General features: G+C 46.8%; 1 protein-coding gene across 1 annotated transcript; it reads right to left on the bottom strand.

The window, feature by feature from the left end:
- Positions 1-619: 619 nt before the first annotated feature.
- ATG14 (autophagy related 14) lies at positions 620-17,326 on the bottom strand. Its single transcript, XM_059850607.1, has 10 exons — positions 17,109-17,326; positions 12,406-12,468; positions 12,228-12,270; positions 11,745-11,826; positions 7,361-7,598; positions 6,454-6,683; positions 5,830-5,947; positions 4,637-4,727; positions 4,438-4,523; positions 620-1,495 (listed from the first exon to the last, which is right to left on the bottom strand). The coding sequence occupies exons 1-10, from the start codon at positions 17,324-17,326 to the stop codon at positions 1,189-1,191; spliced, it is 1,476 nt and encodes a 491-aa protein (XP_059706590.1). The 3' UTR covers positions 620-1,188.
- Between the last annotated feature and the right edge of the window lie 277 nt (positions 17,327-17,603).

The raw sequence follows: 17,603 nt of genomic DNA, 5'->3' as shown, positions 1-17,603 counted from the left end.
CAGTGGCAGAAGTCCTCCCTCGTGGAGGGAGGGCAGGAGGCTCTTCCTAGGCTGGCCCTGTGGAGGAACTGTCCCAGCTCTAAATGTAAACGTTGGAAGCTCTGCTGAGCACACCACCCGTGGGTGTCCCATCCTGCAAGGCAGAGGAAGAGGAGGAGCCCTTGCTCACCAAGTCACCATTCAGCACCCACCTCCTGGGGTTCCACGAGCCAGCTGTGCCAGGGGAACCAAACCAAAAACCAACTTCTTGGCAGTCAGTAAACAACAAACCCCACCATGAACAAACAATAAAATAGAGTTAAAAACACTTGTAGTGTGGAGAGCACGTGACTTCACCAAACTGGCTTGAAATGGGTTTTTTCTAATGCTAAAAAGTGGCAACATGGTGTGGTAACCGATGGATATTATTGCAACAATGCAATTCTGTATCAGCATCCAATGTGGGTCTAGCAAGAGAATGTCCAGTGTTTCTTTGGTGTATGGTATTAAGAGTACAGAGCCTGTGTGCCTCAGCACAACACAAAACTTCTACACCTGCCAGTGGAAACAGCATGAAACAAGCCAGTTTTCTATGGCAAAACTGGGTAAAGATTCACAACCAAATCTAAACCAAGAGCAATTTGCTGTGTGAATTCCCTGTCCATGCTGATCGTTTGTATTAAAAATATGGCAACAGAGATTAGAAAACATGTTAAAAATGCATAATTTTCATGTCCTGAATGAAAAAAATTTAGAAATACGCATTTTTGCATTATGCAAGACAGATTTAAAACACACACACACAAAAAGGAAAACCCTGTAAGGAGTTAAGAAAGTGGGAACTGCATTTGCACCAGTGTCCAGACCGCGCCCTGAGCAGCCTTCCCTGCGCTCACCCGATCCAAACACTCCAAAATCTGTTTCTTCTTCAGAAAGTAGAGCTGGAGGTCGCTGGGTCCTTTGCCAATCCTCGATGCAGACAGAACCAAGACACGAAGTGCCCTCAGTGCCCTCAGGATCCGTCGGGAGCACGGAGCTAATTTACAAAACGGGGCCGTCACAGTCATCTCGGGGAAATAAAAAGGTTTTCTCCGGTTTACAAAACGGAAGTCTGACCTTTCCTTTGTTCCAGGCACTACTTAACTGAATAGGTAAAGGTTGACTACAGCCCAGCTGGGGAGGGGTTCCTGGCACAGCCCCCCGTGCCCGCTAGCGGTGCCCGGTGTAGGCCTTGAGCCACGAGGTGACCGAGGCGGCGGCGGACGAGATCATCCCGCCCGCGCTGCTGCTGGCGATGGGCTGGGACGCCTGGGTGCTCTGGCTCTGCAGCATCTCCACCTGCTGCGAGGGGATGTCACAGAACCTGGGGCTGGGCAGGTTCTCCCAGTCCGTGCCCAGGTCCGTCTCCTCGTCGCTCACGTGCTCGTCGCCGCTCTCGTCCGTCTCGCCCGCCGCGCTGGGCTCCACGAACTCCATGGAGTCCTCCAGGTCGGCGCTGATCTCGAAGGGGCCGGACCTGCGCGGGGGACACGGTGCCATCAGTGCCTCTGTCCTGCCACCCCACTGCAGCCTGCTCTGCCAGGGCACAGCAGAGATCAAGTGCCCTGCCTCCATCAGCTGGCAGAGGGAACTCGGTGTCACCCCCTTGGACGGAACACCAACACTTGGCCCAGGAAGGGACAGGGTTCCAGACCACGGAGCAGGAACGGTGGGAGAGCAGTTCTGCTCTGGCAGGGACAGAGAAACACACACAGCAGAGAAAGCTACTGGTGATAACTCAGGGCTCCACTGGTGGGAATCTTGGCTTGATGTGGAGCAGCTTTAATTTCTAATACCAGCCCTGGCCAGGCCAAGAGAGCTCAGCTCTCTCAGGCTGTACCCTGCAACTCCCAGGTCTGGCACAACCAGAGAAACTTCAGAGTTTCATCAGTGAGACTTCCCCCTCTGCCCCGAGCAACACCTCAAGCTCTTTCTCACTCTGAGGTTGGCCAGACACTGGATCAGGCTGCCCAGAGAGGCTGAGGGGTCTCCCCTGGAGAGATTCCAACCCCATCACACAGAATCACAGAGTGGCTCAGGTTGGAAGTCACCACAGTGGCTCATCTGGTCTCATCTCCCTGCTCCAGCAGGATCATCCCAGGGCACAGGATTGGGTCTGGAATGGGTCACAGATGGCTCTGGAATGTCCCCAGTGAGGGAGGCTCCACACCCTCACTGGTCTCTGCTCAGGGCTCGGTCACTGCACACGTTCCTCACGTTCAGGTGGAACTTGTGAGCATCAGTGCCTGCTTGTTCCTCTGGTGCATTGCTGGGCCCCTGGAGCAGAGCCTGCTCTGTCTCTGAGCCCTCCCTGCAGACAGGGACACACAGGGCTGAGGGCCCCTCTCAGCTGGGACAGCCCCAGCTCCCTCAGCCTTTCCTGGGCAGGGAGATGCTCTGAGCAGGGCCAGGGGCTGGATCCCCCGGGTCCTGCAGGGTCCCAGCTGTGCTGTGACTCAGAGTTCCCTGCTGCCACTGCCTGGTGGGAGAGGCGATTGCATCCTGCCCCATCCCAATGCTTTGGGCTGCCTGTATTCCATGGAAAAAGGTGGATTCCCCACAGCAAGCAGAGTCCCTGACAGAGTTCACTCCAAGCCACAAAACTGCCCTGTGAACATGAGCAGGAATTTGATGGAATCATGGAATCATTTAGATTGGAAAAGACCCCCAAGATCACTGAGTCCCACCATTAAACACAGTAACCATTGAACACAGGCAAGAGTTTATCCAGCCTTGGTGGGAGAAGGAGCCTTAAGCAGTGATTTGTCATGGGAAATATTAATCCAGATAATTAAAGCTTGGTAAAATTATAAGCATATGAAAACAGCAGCATATAAAGGAGATTGTCAGGCAACCACAGGCTTAGGTACCTAAAGGAAAACAAAGAGAGCTGGTTGTTGCAAACTTTGCAGCCAGCTGAGAAATTAAAGGCAAACACTCCTCTTTCATAATCTGGAAAGCAGTGGGAGCGCTGCCTCCTGGCAAAGCCTTCTGCTTAACAAGGCAACACAAGAAGGAGTCATCAGGGTTGAGGCCAGAAGGGACCATTAGATCATCTCAAGTGACCTCCTCTCTAACAAAGGCCACTGAGTCCCACCCTTCTCCCTGTCCTGAGCCCAGCAACTCCTGCCTGATGACAGCATCCATCCCAGAAACTCATCCAGCCTTGAGAGGATGACAGAAGGAAACAGAATCCCCACCTTCATTCCTGTGGGTAATTAATGTCTCTGCTAAGTCCATGTGCCTCATTTCAATCAGCTCAGACTCTCTGCTCCCAGTGGTGTCTGTAAAGCCATCCAGCAGCCTGGAGGGTATTTTATCCAGCTCCCTGTAACCCCTTCTTTTACTCTCTACACCCAGCTGATGCATGGGAAGCTCTGTGACACCTGCACAGGTGCCCACTGCAGCCCCTGCACCCTTCAGAGCAGCTCCTTTCCTTTGAGGACACAGCTCTCCATCCTCTGGCTATTTCCAGCACTCTATTTCAGGCAGCAAGCACAGATTTTTTGTCCAAAATCTTTTACAAAGATTTTGCTCCCCATGTCTGTGGGCTGACTCAGTAGGGATGTATCCAGAGAACACAAGGAAGTGGGAACAGGCAGCTCCTCTTAGTGGCACTGCAGGTTTTTGAATAAAACCAGATCCGTACAAGAGAACAAAGCAGAAAAGCAGATTTCAGAACATCACTCACTGTGTTTAAGGGGGGAATAAAACACCAGGCACATCAAACAAATATTTGCAGACTGTCTTGGGCACAAGTGACTTGTGTCTGTCTGGGTTATCCCAATGGGGAAATCAGTGTTGTTTGCTTTCTTATATTTAACTTGTAAAAAAAAGAAATAAATTACTAAACCCGGTGCGTGCGTGCCAGAACTGATGTTCTTTTCATCACGTTCTAAGCTAAGAGAACAGTTGTCTTTAATCTTAATTTACATATAAATGAGTATTATTTAAAGGGTCAGCTTTGGTCTAGGCAGTTCATTGACTGGAAGCATTCTGGGAAAGGCTTGCCTGGGATTCTTTTCAGGGTTTGTATTTCTGGATGCTCTCAGGAATTTGCATGTTGGCAAGGCGTGGGCAGGGTCACACTTGGAGCAGGGCAAAGCTGCCTGGCATTTGTGTTGCTGTTCCCTGGAGGGAAGGAGTTCCTGCTCCTGGGTGTAGGGGAAATGAGTCCATCATCAGCTCAAAGCCTCCAGCTGAGCCTGCCATAGGCAGAAGCACAGCAAACACGTCTGTGAAATTTAACTCCCTTCTCAGGAGCCCCCTTTTCTGTCCAGTCTTTCCTCCTCGCCCTGATTTCTGTGCTGAGGACTGATCTATAGGCACAGAAGAGAATTTCTCTCACAAGTCACAAGGCAAAGGCATCAATTCCAAAGGGATTCAGCCACAGGAGAGTTCATATTTTGCTTTTCTTACCTGCCCAAGTTCTCGGTGTCTGGGCTGACCAGGTACATGAGGTTCCTGAGGGTATGCAGGGGGTGCAACAGATCTAAATTTACATGCTGACATGGAGAAGGGAAAAAAAAACCAAACATGATCAGGTCCTGAAGGAAACCAGCAGGCACAGCTGATATTTCAAAAGCAATTTAAAGATATGAAATGTGCATCCCCCTACCTGAGAGAAGCAGAGGTGAAGGATATTAGCATTCAGCTTCTTCACTGCCCGTGTGAACCTGTGTCTGCTGAGATTCTCTCCACAGAATTCACTGTTAAAACACCACACACACACAAAAACACACAGAAAACAAAATGCTCTGAAAATACACGTACTGGAGGCATCAGCATTCCATGCCCTGGCTTCCTAACAAGTCCTGGAGTAAAAATCCTCCCAGCAAGCACTTGCTCAAAGTCTACAGCCAGTTCTAGAGTGCTGAGGAGATTAATTTTAAACCTAGCAGGACTGTGAGCATTTTATCAACAAGCTCTGCTTGCCCTGGCCTCACCAGTTTCCACAGGACAGGTGGTGTGAACTGTAGGGAACTCAGATCCACCTGAGCCAAACTGTTTCAGATCTCCCTGAAAGTCTTGCATCATTTCCTGTTCCCAACCTTTTCCTTCTGTGGGGGCTGAACACCCAAACAGAGAAACACCCAAAATCAGAGAACCACAGAATGGTTTGGGTTGGAAGGGACTTTCAGATCATCTGGTTCCAACTCCTCCACTCCCCAAGCCACAGGGTGGGAAAAAAAAGCTGAAACTCTAGACAACTTTTGTGCCCTCACTTTGGCAACCACTATTTTAAAGCACTTAAAAGAATCTCAGTAGCACATCTGGGACCTCTGGGAGTCTGAGCAGGTCTGCAGCTCCTTCTGTGCAGATTCCAGCTGCTCCACACAGACACCAAACTCCAACAGTGCTCTTCATCCCTTATGGGCTTTACTCCTAGGTTTTTTTATGCCATTGGGAATGACACTGCTGCCATGCCATATTACAGCACTTGTCCTACAGCACAGGAGGCAGCAGAGCTGTTCAAGAGCTGCTGGACTGGGCTGGGATTTTGTGAAGCACAGTGGGATCCAATGAAATGAAAAGTGCCATTTGTGCACTGCCATATTTCATCTCTCATTTGAGCATGCTGAATATGTCCATTAGAGAGGTGTTATTTTCAACTCTGATGGCTGGTCTCCCTCTCAGGAAGTAAAAAAGGAGGGAGGGACTGTTAACTGTGGTCTAAAATCCTGCTAGCCCTCCCCTTAAACAGCACAAAAATCCACAAGCCACCTATGTTATCAAAAGCTGTTCCAATTCATGACTTTATTCCTCAAACTAATCTAAGGTCACAGATTGCCCTGCTGTGTTTTCACTTGCCTGTTGCAGAGCTTCTTGGGAAGATTTACATCAAGTATGAGAGACAAAGTGTTAACGAGCTGAGTTGCATAGCACAATGCAGCACTGATGGTATGAGCAGGGTTATTATGTTCCATATCTGAAAGAAATAAAAACAACATGAAATCCTTGTTTTAAATGAAGTCTTGGTGGGTGTGTTAATATGTTCCTGGAGTCTCCTCTGGAATATGTCATTTCTAAGTATGGAGAACAGCCTGAATCTAGCAATCATTTCCAGTGAAATCTGTCAGAAGCTGGAAGAAAATAGTAATTCTTGGAATTCCTGTTAAGATGATGACATGTGAACTGTGTCAAAACTGTGAATAATTAACTTTCTCTATTTCACTGTGCTGTGCATCCCAGTGAGCATTTCAGGCAAAAGAAGATTTCAGCAGACTAGTCATAAAATCACAGAATGGTTTGGGTTGGAAGGGACTTTAAAGACCGCCCAGTTCCAACTGGGCAGGGAATCTTCTCCTAAAATCCCTATTCTGGCATTTATTTCTGGCTCAGGCTGAGAACAAATGGACCAGTCTAGTGCTCCTCAGTGCCTTCTGCTGGCACCCAAACTCTCCCAGTTGCCTAAAACCAGGCCTTGCCCCTTACCAGGTCCCTGTGTAGTCTTCTTCTCCTCCACCCAGTTGTAGTAAGCAGAGTAGTCCCCGTTGTTGGGGAGGATGATCCAGGGCCCCGTGATGCTGATGCTGGTGTCCCCGTTGTGGTCATCACACACCCACCTCCCGGACAGGTACGTGGTCCTCCGTGCCTCTGCCAGCTTGCTCACAGTGCTGGAGGTCATGGCATTGTCACTCTCTGAGGACACGTCTGCTGGGTCCCTGCAGGGCCCAGAGGAGTTGGAAAGAAGTGGTTGGGAATGGAATCAAACACACACTTGGCAGGCACTGAGCCAGGTTTCACTCAAGGCAAAGTGCTTGTAGCAACGCTCCTGTAAAAGTCCTCACTCCCAAAACTACTTTCATTTGTTCTGGGGTTTTTTATTTGGCTGTTTTTGTAGAATCCAGGAATGGTTTGAGTTGGAAAGGACCTTGTGGACCACTTCTGCAAAACTCTTCATTCCCAAAACTACTTTCATTTTCTCTGGATTTTTAATACCTGTTTTTGTAGAATCTTAGAAAGGTTTGGGTTGGAAGGGACACCTCATCTCATTCCACCCCTGCCATGGGCAGGGACACCTTCTACTAGACCAGACTGCTCCAAGCCCTGCCCAGCCTGGCCCTGAACACTTCTAGGGCTGGGGAATCCATATTTTAAGGAAGTTTAAAATATAAAATTTCCTGGACATGCAGCTCATTTCTCTCAGTGGGGAGATGCAAACACCTCCAGATTCAGATTCTTCCATCCTGGACCTCTGTCTGTGGGTGAGAACACAACTCCTCCTCCTCCTCCCCACAGACCCTAAGGGAACCAGACCCACCTACCTCAGATTGACAAAACTCCCTTCTGGGTGCCTAAAACCAAGCACAATGATCCCAAAAGGACAAGCCTGCCATACCTCATGCTTGTCTTCACCTCTTCCATGGGGAAGATGACGGAGGTCAGCTCCAGGATGTGCGCGCGCCGCAGGTTGGCCAGGTGCTCGTACTGCGTTTTCAGGTCGTAGGTTTTTTTCTCCACCAGGTCTCCCAGCTTCCTGTTGTGCTTCTGGATCTTCTCCTTCTTCTCCTGGTGCCTCTGAGCCCTGCGATAATGCTTCTGGTTCTCCTCTTTAATCCTCAGCAGCCCCTCTGTGTCTGTGAGAACAGCAGCAGATGTTATCCCTTGGAAAAGGAGCTGGGAAGTGCTTGTAGGAAAAGCTTGAGAAAAGCTTTATTAATATTTATGGAAAACAAGATCTATGGCAGCTTGAAACAGAAAACCCTGCTCAACTATTAACTTCTTCCAGCTGCTCAGTGGCACAACTTTTTAATCTCCTCTGGAGATCTCCAAAGAGACTGCAACTGAGATTATTCTTTCCCTATCTTTTACCCAGCTATTTCTGGATTTGGAGCACAAAAGCCAAGATTTCCCAGTTTAATTAAACTCCTGAGATAATCATTCTGACAGAAATAGCCTGACTGTACATGTTTGCATCGTGCTGGCCAAAGAAGCCCTGCCCTGCTTGCAGCCAAAATCAAGTGCAGATAGCATCTTCATTCACCAGTCCTGGCACCTGTGCTGCTGGTAGTGTGGGTTATTTGGGATTCTCTCATGGATGTGCTCTCACAGCACTTGGATCCCAACAGTGCAGGCTCCTTGTTCCCACAGGGAACACCGGCTATCTCCCTTTCCACTCACAAATGGGAATTGTGCTCATGGGCTGAAGTGCTGCAACTGCCTGGATTCACTCCATGTGTGAGGCACGCTGAGGCTTGGAAAAACAGCCTGCAAGAGCATCTTGAAGCATCCAAGGCTGAGCCTGATGATCTTAGAGGCCTTTTGCAACCTTGATGATCCAAAATCTGCTAATTCAGATATAAAATCAGTGCCTGCAGTAATAAGAGTCAGCCACCTCTGTCTTTTAAAAGCACAGGGGAAGATTTCTTGTGCTCTCCTGAAATACATGTTTAAAACTCTCCCTGTGCCCTAGTTTGAAGTGTGCCCACCCCTGCAGACACAGAGGCTGCTCTCTCTGAACATCAGGAATTATTTCCAGTCATCTGATCTGCTGCAATCCATGGTGTGTCTGGTAGGAAGGAAGATCTGGTATGTGGGAGATGCAAAGTCCCAAATTAAAGGAGGTGAGAAAAGCTCCTCCATGAAGATAAGAACTAATAATCCTCAGGTTTATATAATATAAATAAATGACCCCTGTTAGAGGGGCAGTAGAAAAATGCACTTTTCTCTGAGCAATGCCAGAATCCCTATGTGTCAGCTGTAATTCCTTTTTCCTTTAAGCAGTCCTGTAACATCAACAGAAAATCAATTAACACTTGAAGTCATATTCCCAAACTCTCCCTTTGCAAAAAGAACAGGAGACAGGACAAGGAGGAAAAGGTCCAGCTGTTCAATTTTCACATTCATATTTGACTTGAAAGGCTACTTTTTCAGAGTGAACTCCCTTCCCTGCAGGTCCAACAGCAATTATTTGGGAGCAGGGGAGACACTGCACTGAAATTTCCTCTTCAGCAGTCCCAGTGCACAGACAACTGTCCTGCCCTCTGCACAGCAACTCTGCTTCATGAGGTGATTAAAAATTTGTGCCCAGGAGTATTTCAGGACCACTGTGTCCCACACACCTGCACTGCCTGATAAATGCAAGCCCAGGCACACTGATCTCTGCCCAGAGAGCTCTGCCAGGGATTTGCAAGCCTGTCTCCTTGAACTGTTCTGCACAGAAAGAAGGCAAACACACAGATTTTAAAACATTATTTTAAGCACCACCAATTACTGAGGTCTCCAGGAGAGTCAACTCCAAAAGCAGGAACCCAGTGTTCTAGAAATGGTTTTTATTTCAGAAAATTAAACTATGCCACATCCAAGAGCAGAGAAACAACCTTTTCACACTTTTTAATGTGGACCAAAAGTGACCAAGTTGGATCCTGATCTGTTGGCTACTCACAGCAAGAATTTTTGGTCTCTCTCCAAAAGCAACTGTGCTAATAGGTTAGTTGGGCAATAGTCAGCTCAGTTTTTAGGTTACATCTAATCAAACTCACTGTGAATCAAGAGAAGTTGCAGAAGTTGCAGATAATAAATTCCACAGAAGAGTGGGGAAATGGAGAACTCAACTCCCTGGTTGGTCCTAACACTCTGCCACCTCCAGAGCAGAGCATTTTGAGAAGAGTGACTAATTCCTTAAAGTCACATTGATTTCCTCTTCTCCTTTCTTCACAGGCAAAAGACAAAAAGTCATAATCTAATCTCCATAACAATAATCTTCTACCCACTGAAAAGCTTGTTTTTCTTCAACTTCCTCCTCTCTAAACCAAACAAGAATTTTCTTAGCTGTTCTATTTAATTTCCAATGCTCAGACTTTCCTCAGAAGATCTGTATCTTTCTTAAATTGTTTAAATTGGACACCAGGCTTCCACTGAAGCAACAGCGATACCATACCTGGCACAGCAGGATAACTGCCTCCATCTTAAATACAGCACTTATATTTAGTTACCCAGAAAGAGGCCTGAACCTTTCTGGAGCAGCACAAGATTGATAATTTTTATTTAATTTGCAATTCCGCAGATCCCTTCCTGCCAAATCTCACCACCATCCCCCATTCTGGGTTTATGTTTCTCTTTACAATAATGTGTACCCTGATTTTGTCCTTTTCAGATGATGCTGTCTATTTATCTGCATGATTCTGAACTTGGTCCTGGTCTCCACAGAAGTCATTTCACCATCCAGCCTGGCTTCCTCCATCCCACCCTCTATTCTACTGAGCTATTATGGGAAATACTGACGGGAACTGGGCCAGGAACTGGCTCCTGCTGAGCTCCACCTGTCTCACCTCCTCAGCCTGACCAGTGCCACCACTCTTTGAATGAAGCTTTTCTAACCTTTTGTGATGACCTTGCAGGGGTTACACCCAGGGCAAATTTTGTTTGCTCACAAGACAGTGAGCAAGTTTCAGGCAGTGCCCAAATCCAAGTAACGTGCAGCTTCTGCTTCATCCTCCACTGCTCCTCTGGATCCCCAGATGAGGGGTTGATTTGACATGGATATCATGACACAAATAACAAAACATGGATTTGACAAGAATACCATAACTAAGTGATGGCTATTTTTACCCACCTTACCTGTCAGTTATCAGCAGAGCCCCCTAGGTCTGTGACAGGATGCCTGTGCCATCACTTTGAGGTTCTGCCTTGCTGCACCCTTTGAAAGCAGGTACTGTTCTCAGCTTCCTCACACACCCTCACTCCCTCACATGTTCCCAAGTGCTCCACAGAGCACCTCAGCTTGTTCCTTGGTTTCCATAAAGCAAATTAATGTGTAGCTGTATGTTTCCTTTCCTTAGCCTGCAGTCCTTTCATGAAGTCAAATTTAACCTGGCTAAGCAGCTGATCCCATTCCTTTGCAGGAAGATGAAGCAAAGGCAGCACTGAATGGATGCCTCAGACTTCTCTGCACTGTTATTGCTCTCCTTCCTGTTAACTAACACACTTTCCTGCTCCCTCACCTTTTCTTTATCATCCATTTATTATTGTTACTATCCATCCTCCTTTTTAATTGAAAATAATTTTGCATCTCAGCCTTTTTGATTTTTCACCCCAAGCCTGTGCTAATCCTTTATCACTTTTCTCAGGTTCTGCCTCTTCTTCCACTCTCTGTATGGCTCCTCTTGAATTTCAAGCCATAAAAATATCCCAGATTCAATCAATATGCTTCTGAATATGCTTCCTCTGCTTCCCTTGCACATAGCTTGTAAGGAGAGCTGCATATTCTCTTCTGAAAATGACCCTGCAAATTTAGTGTAAAACAATCTAATGGGTTTCAAAAACTGAAGTTTCTGAATGCAGCCTACACCTTAATTTCAGTGACTCTTGCTCAAGTAGGATTTTAGGATTTTCAGGCAGGTGTGGGTTAAAATTCAGCAGTTTCAGGAAATCTGTGACAGCTGCAGAGCTGTTTGCTCCTCCTTATCAAGAGGAAGTGATCAGAAACACTACACTGAATAAAGCCATCTCTAGGGACACAGCCAGAGTCACAGGCTGCTAACTCTTAAAGCTGCTGCAAAACCATCTCCATCCAGCTGAATAATGTCTGCTGTTTGCTAATTAAAACCCAAGCATAAAAAGGCCAAAATCCACTCAGTGATTTGCCTTCAAGTTGATTTAGGAAGCGACTGTTTGGAAATTCACCATTTTTAAAAAACTAACGCTCAAATTCACCTCAATTGATTTTTCATTCTAAGGCACAGGGAGTTTTTCCACATCACAAAAGCACAGGCATTACTCACGTCTTGTCATTTCATCATTTTCTTTGCAAATGGTCTGTTTCAGCTGCTCAATCCTCATCTTGCAAGACATTATTTTCCATCTCTGAAAAAGAACATTCAGCAACTCTAGGGCACAAACGACTTCAAACATGCTGAACTAATGATTAACAGCAAAGCCAGCAGCTTTAGTGCAAAAAGTAGCAGGATGCTCTTGAATGGATCAAACAACTAAATATTTCATGCAGTGTTTTGTGCACAGAAGAATGCCACAAACAAAACGAGTGCTTAGTATAAAGTCCATTGGTAAAATAAGTTATTGAACAAATATCTAGTGAGAGATGAAAAATTCAGACAGCTTGGAACACTCTGCTGGCAGAGCCCATTCCAGTTTTGCTTACAACAGGCTCTAAGGGAAAGCAGCCCTCAAGGTAAACTGTAACTTTAAACTATGAGATCGAGGAATTCAGAGAGTTTAAAAACCATGGGACACTCGGAGCAACTCACCAGCTGATCAGTTATTTCTTTCCCTTCCATGGCCTTCAAAACACTAGAGGAAAAAACATGATTGAAAGTTTTATGACTATCTAGACTTCATCTGTCTGCAGCAACAGTGTGTTAAAAGAGACTGTTTCCTTTTATGAGATCTCTTAGCTTTTATATCAATTTAATAAATACAACTTACTGTTTTTGGAATTCTCTCTGTTTGGTTTTAAGATGCATCAGCCTTTCTTTCTTGTCTGAAAACCTGGAAGAGATTAAATTCTTTTATTGATATTTTGCACAATTACAGCACTGTAAGTTGTCTGAAAAAGATAATAAAAATGAAGCTTGGGGATTCTCCAAACCTCAGCTATCTGTCTTGATCTGGGGAAGTTAATGGCTAAATGTGCAAAACTCTTGCAGAATTCTAGAGCATGAGTCTCACTGGAATTGCAACAGAGCCTCTAAGCTGGAGAAACATCAGAGTGTTGAACTATCAAACAAATAGCAAATTACTGCTGTTTCTAGATTTATAGCTTAGCAAGAGCAGTATTTTGTATGTAACAAAAAACATGGAATACTTTAAAAACCTTCAGTCACTGGATAAATTAATAGTACTATCTCACATAGCCCATGACCCAAATTTCTGCTTCAGCTGCTCCAGCTCCACTGGACTCCAGGATATGGGAACTGATCAGAAAGGAATTTTTGCAGGACTCATCATCCTGTGTTTTCATCCTTTGAGTATACAGAAAAGCCACATTCTGCCCCCCTTATTGTTCCACAATTCATTCCATGTTTTTCTGCAACACATAGAATTGATGATTTCATCCTACCAGAGCTGTGATATTTGCAGATGCTCCATCCCTGGAAGTGTTCAAGGAAAGGCAGGATGGGGCATGAAGGTGCCCCTGCCCATGACAGGGGTTGGAACTAGATGGTCCTTAAGGTCCCTTCCAACCCAAACAATGTGATTTTATGATTTTACCTTCATTTTGTGCACATTTATGCTTTATTTAGAAAGAATAGTACACTAAGCCTTGATAGGATGACATCTTGAATTTCCCTCTCTGTTACTCTATGGATTTGATTTCAGGTAAAACTTCAAAATGCTTCACTTTTTTCCTTCAAGTGCTGAAATCTGAAAGCTTGGTGACTACCTTTGGATTCAGAGCATGTGTAACCACCCTCCCACATGACATTAGCATTAAAACAACAAAACCACTGGCTGCTGCTTTTGTAGTCAAGCAAAAGAATCTGTTTTCCTTCCAAAACAAACCAAAACCAAATGCAGGTGCTTGGCACAAAAGCCAGAGGCCACACGTGAGCTGGAGGAATGTGGTGCAACTGGAGCCCAGCTGCTCAGCCCAGCTCATCCCCTCTTCCTGTGTGTCCTCACCCCAGGAGTCACCCTGGAAATGACAAAAAGCCCTGCATGAGCCTCCTGTTTACCACGGAGCAGGAGACCTTTGGCTGCCACCAAAAATCCCCTGGCCCAGAAACACAGAGCTCAGCTGGGACCCAGGGAGAGCACTGGGGTAATCTGGCAATTCTTGGTTCCTGAGCTGGATTCATGGGCACAGACCCTGACTGAACAGAATCACCCAATTCCTGTCCATCACAGCAGCAAAAAGCTGAATGATCTGTCAAAGAACAGAGGAATAAATGAAGTTCTGGCTGTGGAGGGAAGACAGAAGTATTTGTGGAAGGCTGTAGAAATCCCAGCTCACCACGCGCTTCGGCAGCGATGTCAAACAGCTCCTACCAAACCCTCCAGCAGCTTCTTCCTAAGCAAACATTTCCACTGCTTTATATAGCTCTGATTTCAACTGCACTGCATCCTGCAACTCCTTCTTCTTTATATATCTTTAGCCTTTCAATTTGGCAAAGAAACAAAACTTGGGATGAATTATTATAGGAACTCCCATAAAATGTAAACTGAGAGGAGAGAACATCTTGAATTACCCATGAAATGTTTCTCTTTCCTCAAGTCTTATCACATTAAGGTGAGATCTTCTGTGGTTGCCTGGCTTATTTCCACATGTTCATGATTAGAGAGAAGCAACCAGAAAGAGGGGCTTCCTAATCTACAGGAGTTGATTAATGCTGAAGGAGCTGAGGGCACTAAATTCACTATAACTCCCCTGCTGAAAAAAATCACTATTCCTCACCAGAACCCATAGCTTGGAGAAATTAGCCAGGCCCAGACATCACAATTACACCATCTTTGGCTTTTGCCATCTGCAGATACACAAAGCAAAGCAATTCAGCAGTCTGGGAATCACACTCTGAGAATTTATGCACACAACAGGCTGGAGGACACTCCCAGGAGGAGGAAGAACCTCTGAGCTGAGACCAACATCAAGATGCCAGCTTGGCTTTTGAATACACAACACATTACTCATGAAAGGAAGGATGGCAGTGACTGTTCTACTGGAGGACTTCTGGACTACTCATCCTTAATTGTAGCTCTCCTTAAGTAATTAATCTTAACAGTTCCTCTCCCCCTCACAGATATGGGGTGTGATTTTTGCCAGACAGATGAAAAACTTTTACTGTAGCTCTTCTAAAACTTAGCTCACAAAATAGTCCCATGAAATCTGAAATAATTAGAACATGAAACTGTTTGTCTTCATATAAGGAAAATTCACAAGAAAATTCTAAAAATAAACCACTGTTGGATACAAGGAGTAATGCTTGGTTTCTCTCTATTTAACCAGGAAGATAATGATCCTTTTCCCCCATCTGTAACACTTCAAAAAGACAAATGGGAGGCCCAAGTGCCCCCAAACACTTCCACATTCTGAATTTCTCACACTGAGCCACTCAGCAAAGCCCTTGCCATGACACTCCTCCAGCAGTGGCTGATCTAAAATTAACCCAGGCACTACTAGAAGGCATAAAATAAATAAATAAACAACGATGGCTGTAAACACCAGCAAAGGCACCCAGTGAACTGCACCTGTCCCTGCACGGCTCTGCCCTGCTGCTGACTGGGCACCATTTCAAACATCTCCCCCTCTCCCAGGGCTCTCATCACAAGAAATTCAGAGACACCCACAAAGAGAAAACAAAGAAAACTGACCTCTCCCCACTCTTAAATCAGTCATTCCAAATATTAATTAGAGAATGCAAACAAAACATTTCAGGCACAGTTTAAACATAATCCCATTATCCTCAAAACCCCAAGCTTTTGTCCCTACACAGAGTTCCTGCAGCCACTGAGGATATTTAGGTTGTTAACACTGTGTTATTCACACAGATGTGCTGTACCTTTAATTCATTAAAATAAATTTGCCATTTCTAATGAATTGCACTACTGCAATTAATTCATGGAAAAGTTCTGAGCAGCAGGAGAAACAAAGCCTGGGGAAATGGAGTGTGTAAGGAGGCCCCAGGTTAATACAACAGCAGTGACCCCCAGAGATGGAACTATGATGTCCAGGCAGAGAAGGGGGAAAAAATGAAATAAGTAGAGATTTAATCCTTGCAGTTAAAAAACACAGGGTAAATATACAGGAACCTTTCCAGCCACAGACAAATGGGGCAGTGAAAGCTTCTCAGGAGGATGCAGTGACAACTGTCAGACAGAAAAGCTGATCCTGTCTCATGTGAGAAGATAAAGAGGGTTTTCTCTTACACTGCTGCTTCTGGTACTTGGGCTAAAGCTGCTTCTTTATGACTTCATTTTCCTGATGGGCAGAGACTTCTTAAGCCTTGGTTAATACAAAACAACAGGGCTTCAACTCTAACAAAGGCTAGAATTGAATTCCTATAATTAAACCTGACATTTAGCCAAAAACTTAAGGCTGCAAAAGAGACAGGAAAAAAAACCAAACTTGGTTTATATTCCAAGCTCCATATCCAACCTTTTAATAGAATCTGCAGAAAATCCCAAGCAGTCTCACACAACTACACGTTTTCCACCTATTTTAGACAGGCTAAATCTAGTTTGTGGTTCTCCAACTTAGCTTTTTTACATTAAAAAAGGGAACAGACAGACAGACTTTAGTGACAGACTAAAGTCTGAGTTCTGCAAGCTGACTCACTGGCTGACAGCATTTCCCCACTCCCGTGGATGTTGGTGGGTGAAAGGCACCACTGTCCCCTTGTTCCTGGGGACACAAGGAGCCTTTGGAGCGAGGACACGGCCACCCCACACACCGATGGCTGCTTCCCAAAATAGCCCCAGGAATCGCTCCCAACAGCTGCTAACGAGGGACCAGGAACACGGTGCCAGCCAAGAATCAGAGCCGTTCCAGACATGGCCCTGGGGACTTTTGAAGAATCTGGGATGGACAGCAGCGCTGGAGGAGCCATCTGAGTCATTCCATGAGGAAATTTGTTTATGGGCACAGCGCTCATCCAGGGAGAGCCAGCGCTCCAAAAGGAGCAGCATGGCACACCAACAACTCAAGCGGATACTTTTTTGTCCACATTTATGGGTAGGCACACAAGAAAACGTTTATTTTCTTTCTTATACACCTTCCTAATTTTGCTTAACGATTTAGAAAACTACTATTTCAAGGAGTGTTGACGAAAAGAGGTAACCCGGTTGAAATAACACTGCACGGCTCTCTGTGCCCTGAACTGTCTGGAGCTTCTGTGGCTACATCGACACGGACACATCTGCACCTGACCGAGTAAAACTCGGGGTGACTCCTTTATTATTAAAAATATTATTATTTCAAGGCTCGTACCGATGGTGCTGCTGTATCGTCCCCCCCCGCAGCTCCGGGATGGGCCCGGCGGCCCCCGGAGCATTCCCCACCCACACCCTGAGCCCCCCGAGCCCCGGGACAGCGGGGAAGGGGCACAACCCGGCCCCCACGGCCGGCCCCGAGGCACAGGGACCCGCAGCAGGGCAGGGAGAGCCCGCCCCGCTCCCCTCAGCGCCGCCGGTACCTCTCGGAGTCGCGCCCGTCGAAGAAGACGAAGTCGCCGCTCTGCACGCACTTGGCGCAGGTGAGGCGGCGCCGCGTGGTGTTGCAGAGCGGGCACCGCTCCACCGCCACGTAGAGACCCTCGGCGTCCTCCTCGGCGCCCCGCAGAGCCCCGGGCCCGGCCGCGCTGCCCCCGCCCGGCCCCGCGGGCTGCGGCCGGCGGCCGCTGGGAGCCGCCATGTTGGGGCCGCGGGTCACGTGGGACGCTGTTGCCGGGCAGGGCATTGTGGGAAGGGGCGCTGAGGCGGCGGGCGGGAGCGGGGGAGGGCGCGGGATGGACCGCACTCCGCCGGGAAAATCCTGATTTTTAATAGAAACTGCGCCCTTTGCCTTCTGCAGGAGGAAAGGGAGCACCGCTGGGATCAGCCCAGAGCGATGGGGCTGTTGTATTCCGGTTCGTGGGGCTTCACAGCGGGTAGCAGTAGCATAACCTGGCAGTAACGCTGCTGTGGGGACT

This window comes from Haemorhous mexicanus, chromosome 6, assembly GCF_027477595.1.
Source record: "Haemorhous mexicanus isolate bHaeMex1 chromosome 6, bHaeMex1.pri, whole genome shotgun sequence".
NCBI classification, from domain to species: Eukaryota; Metazoa; Chordata; class Aves; order Passeriformes; family Fringillidae; genus Haemorhous; species Haemorhous mexicanus.
The sequence above is the reverse complement of the archived record's forward strand: the minus strand, read 5'-3'. Positions and strand labels throughout refer to the sequence as shown.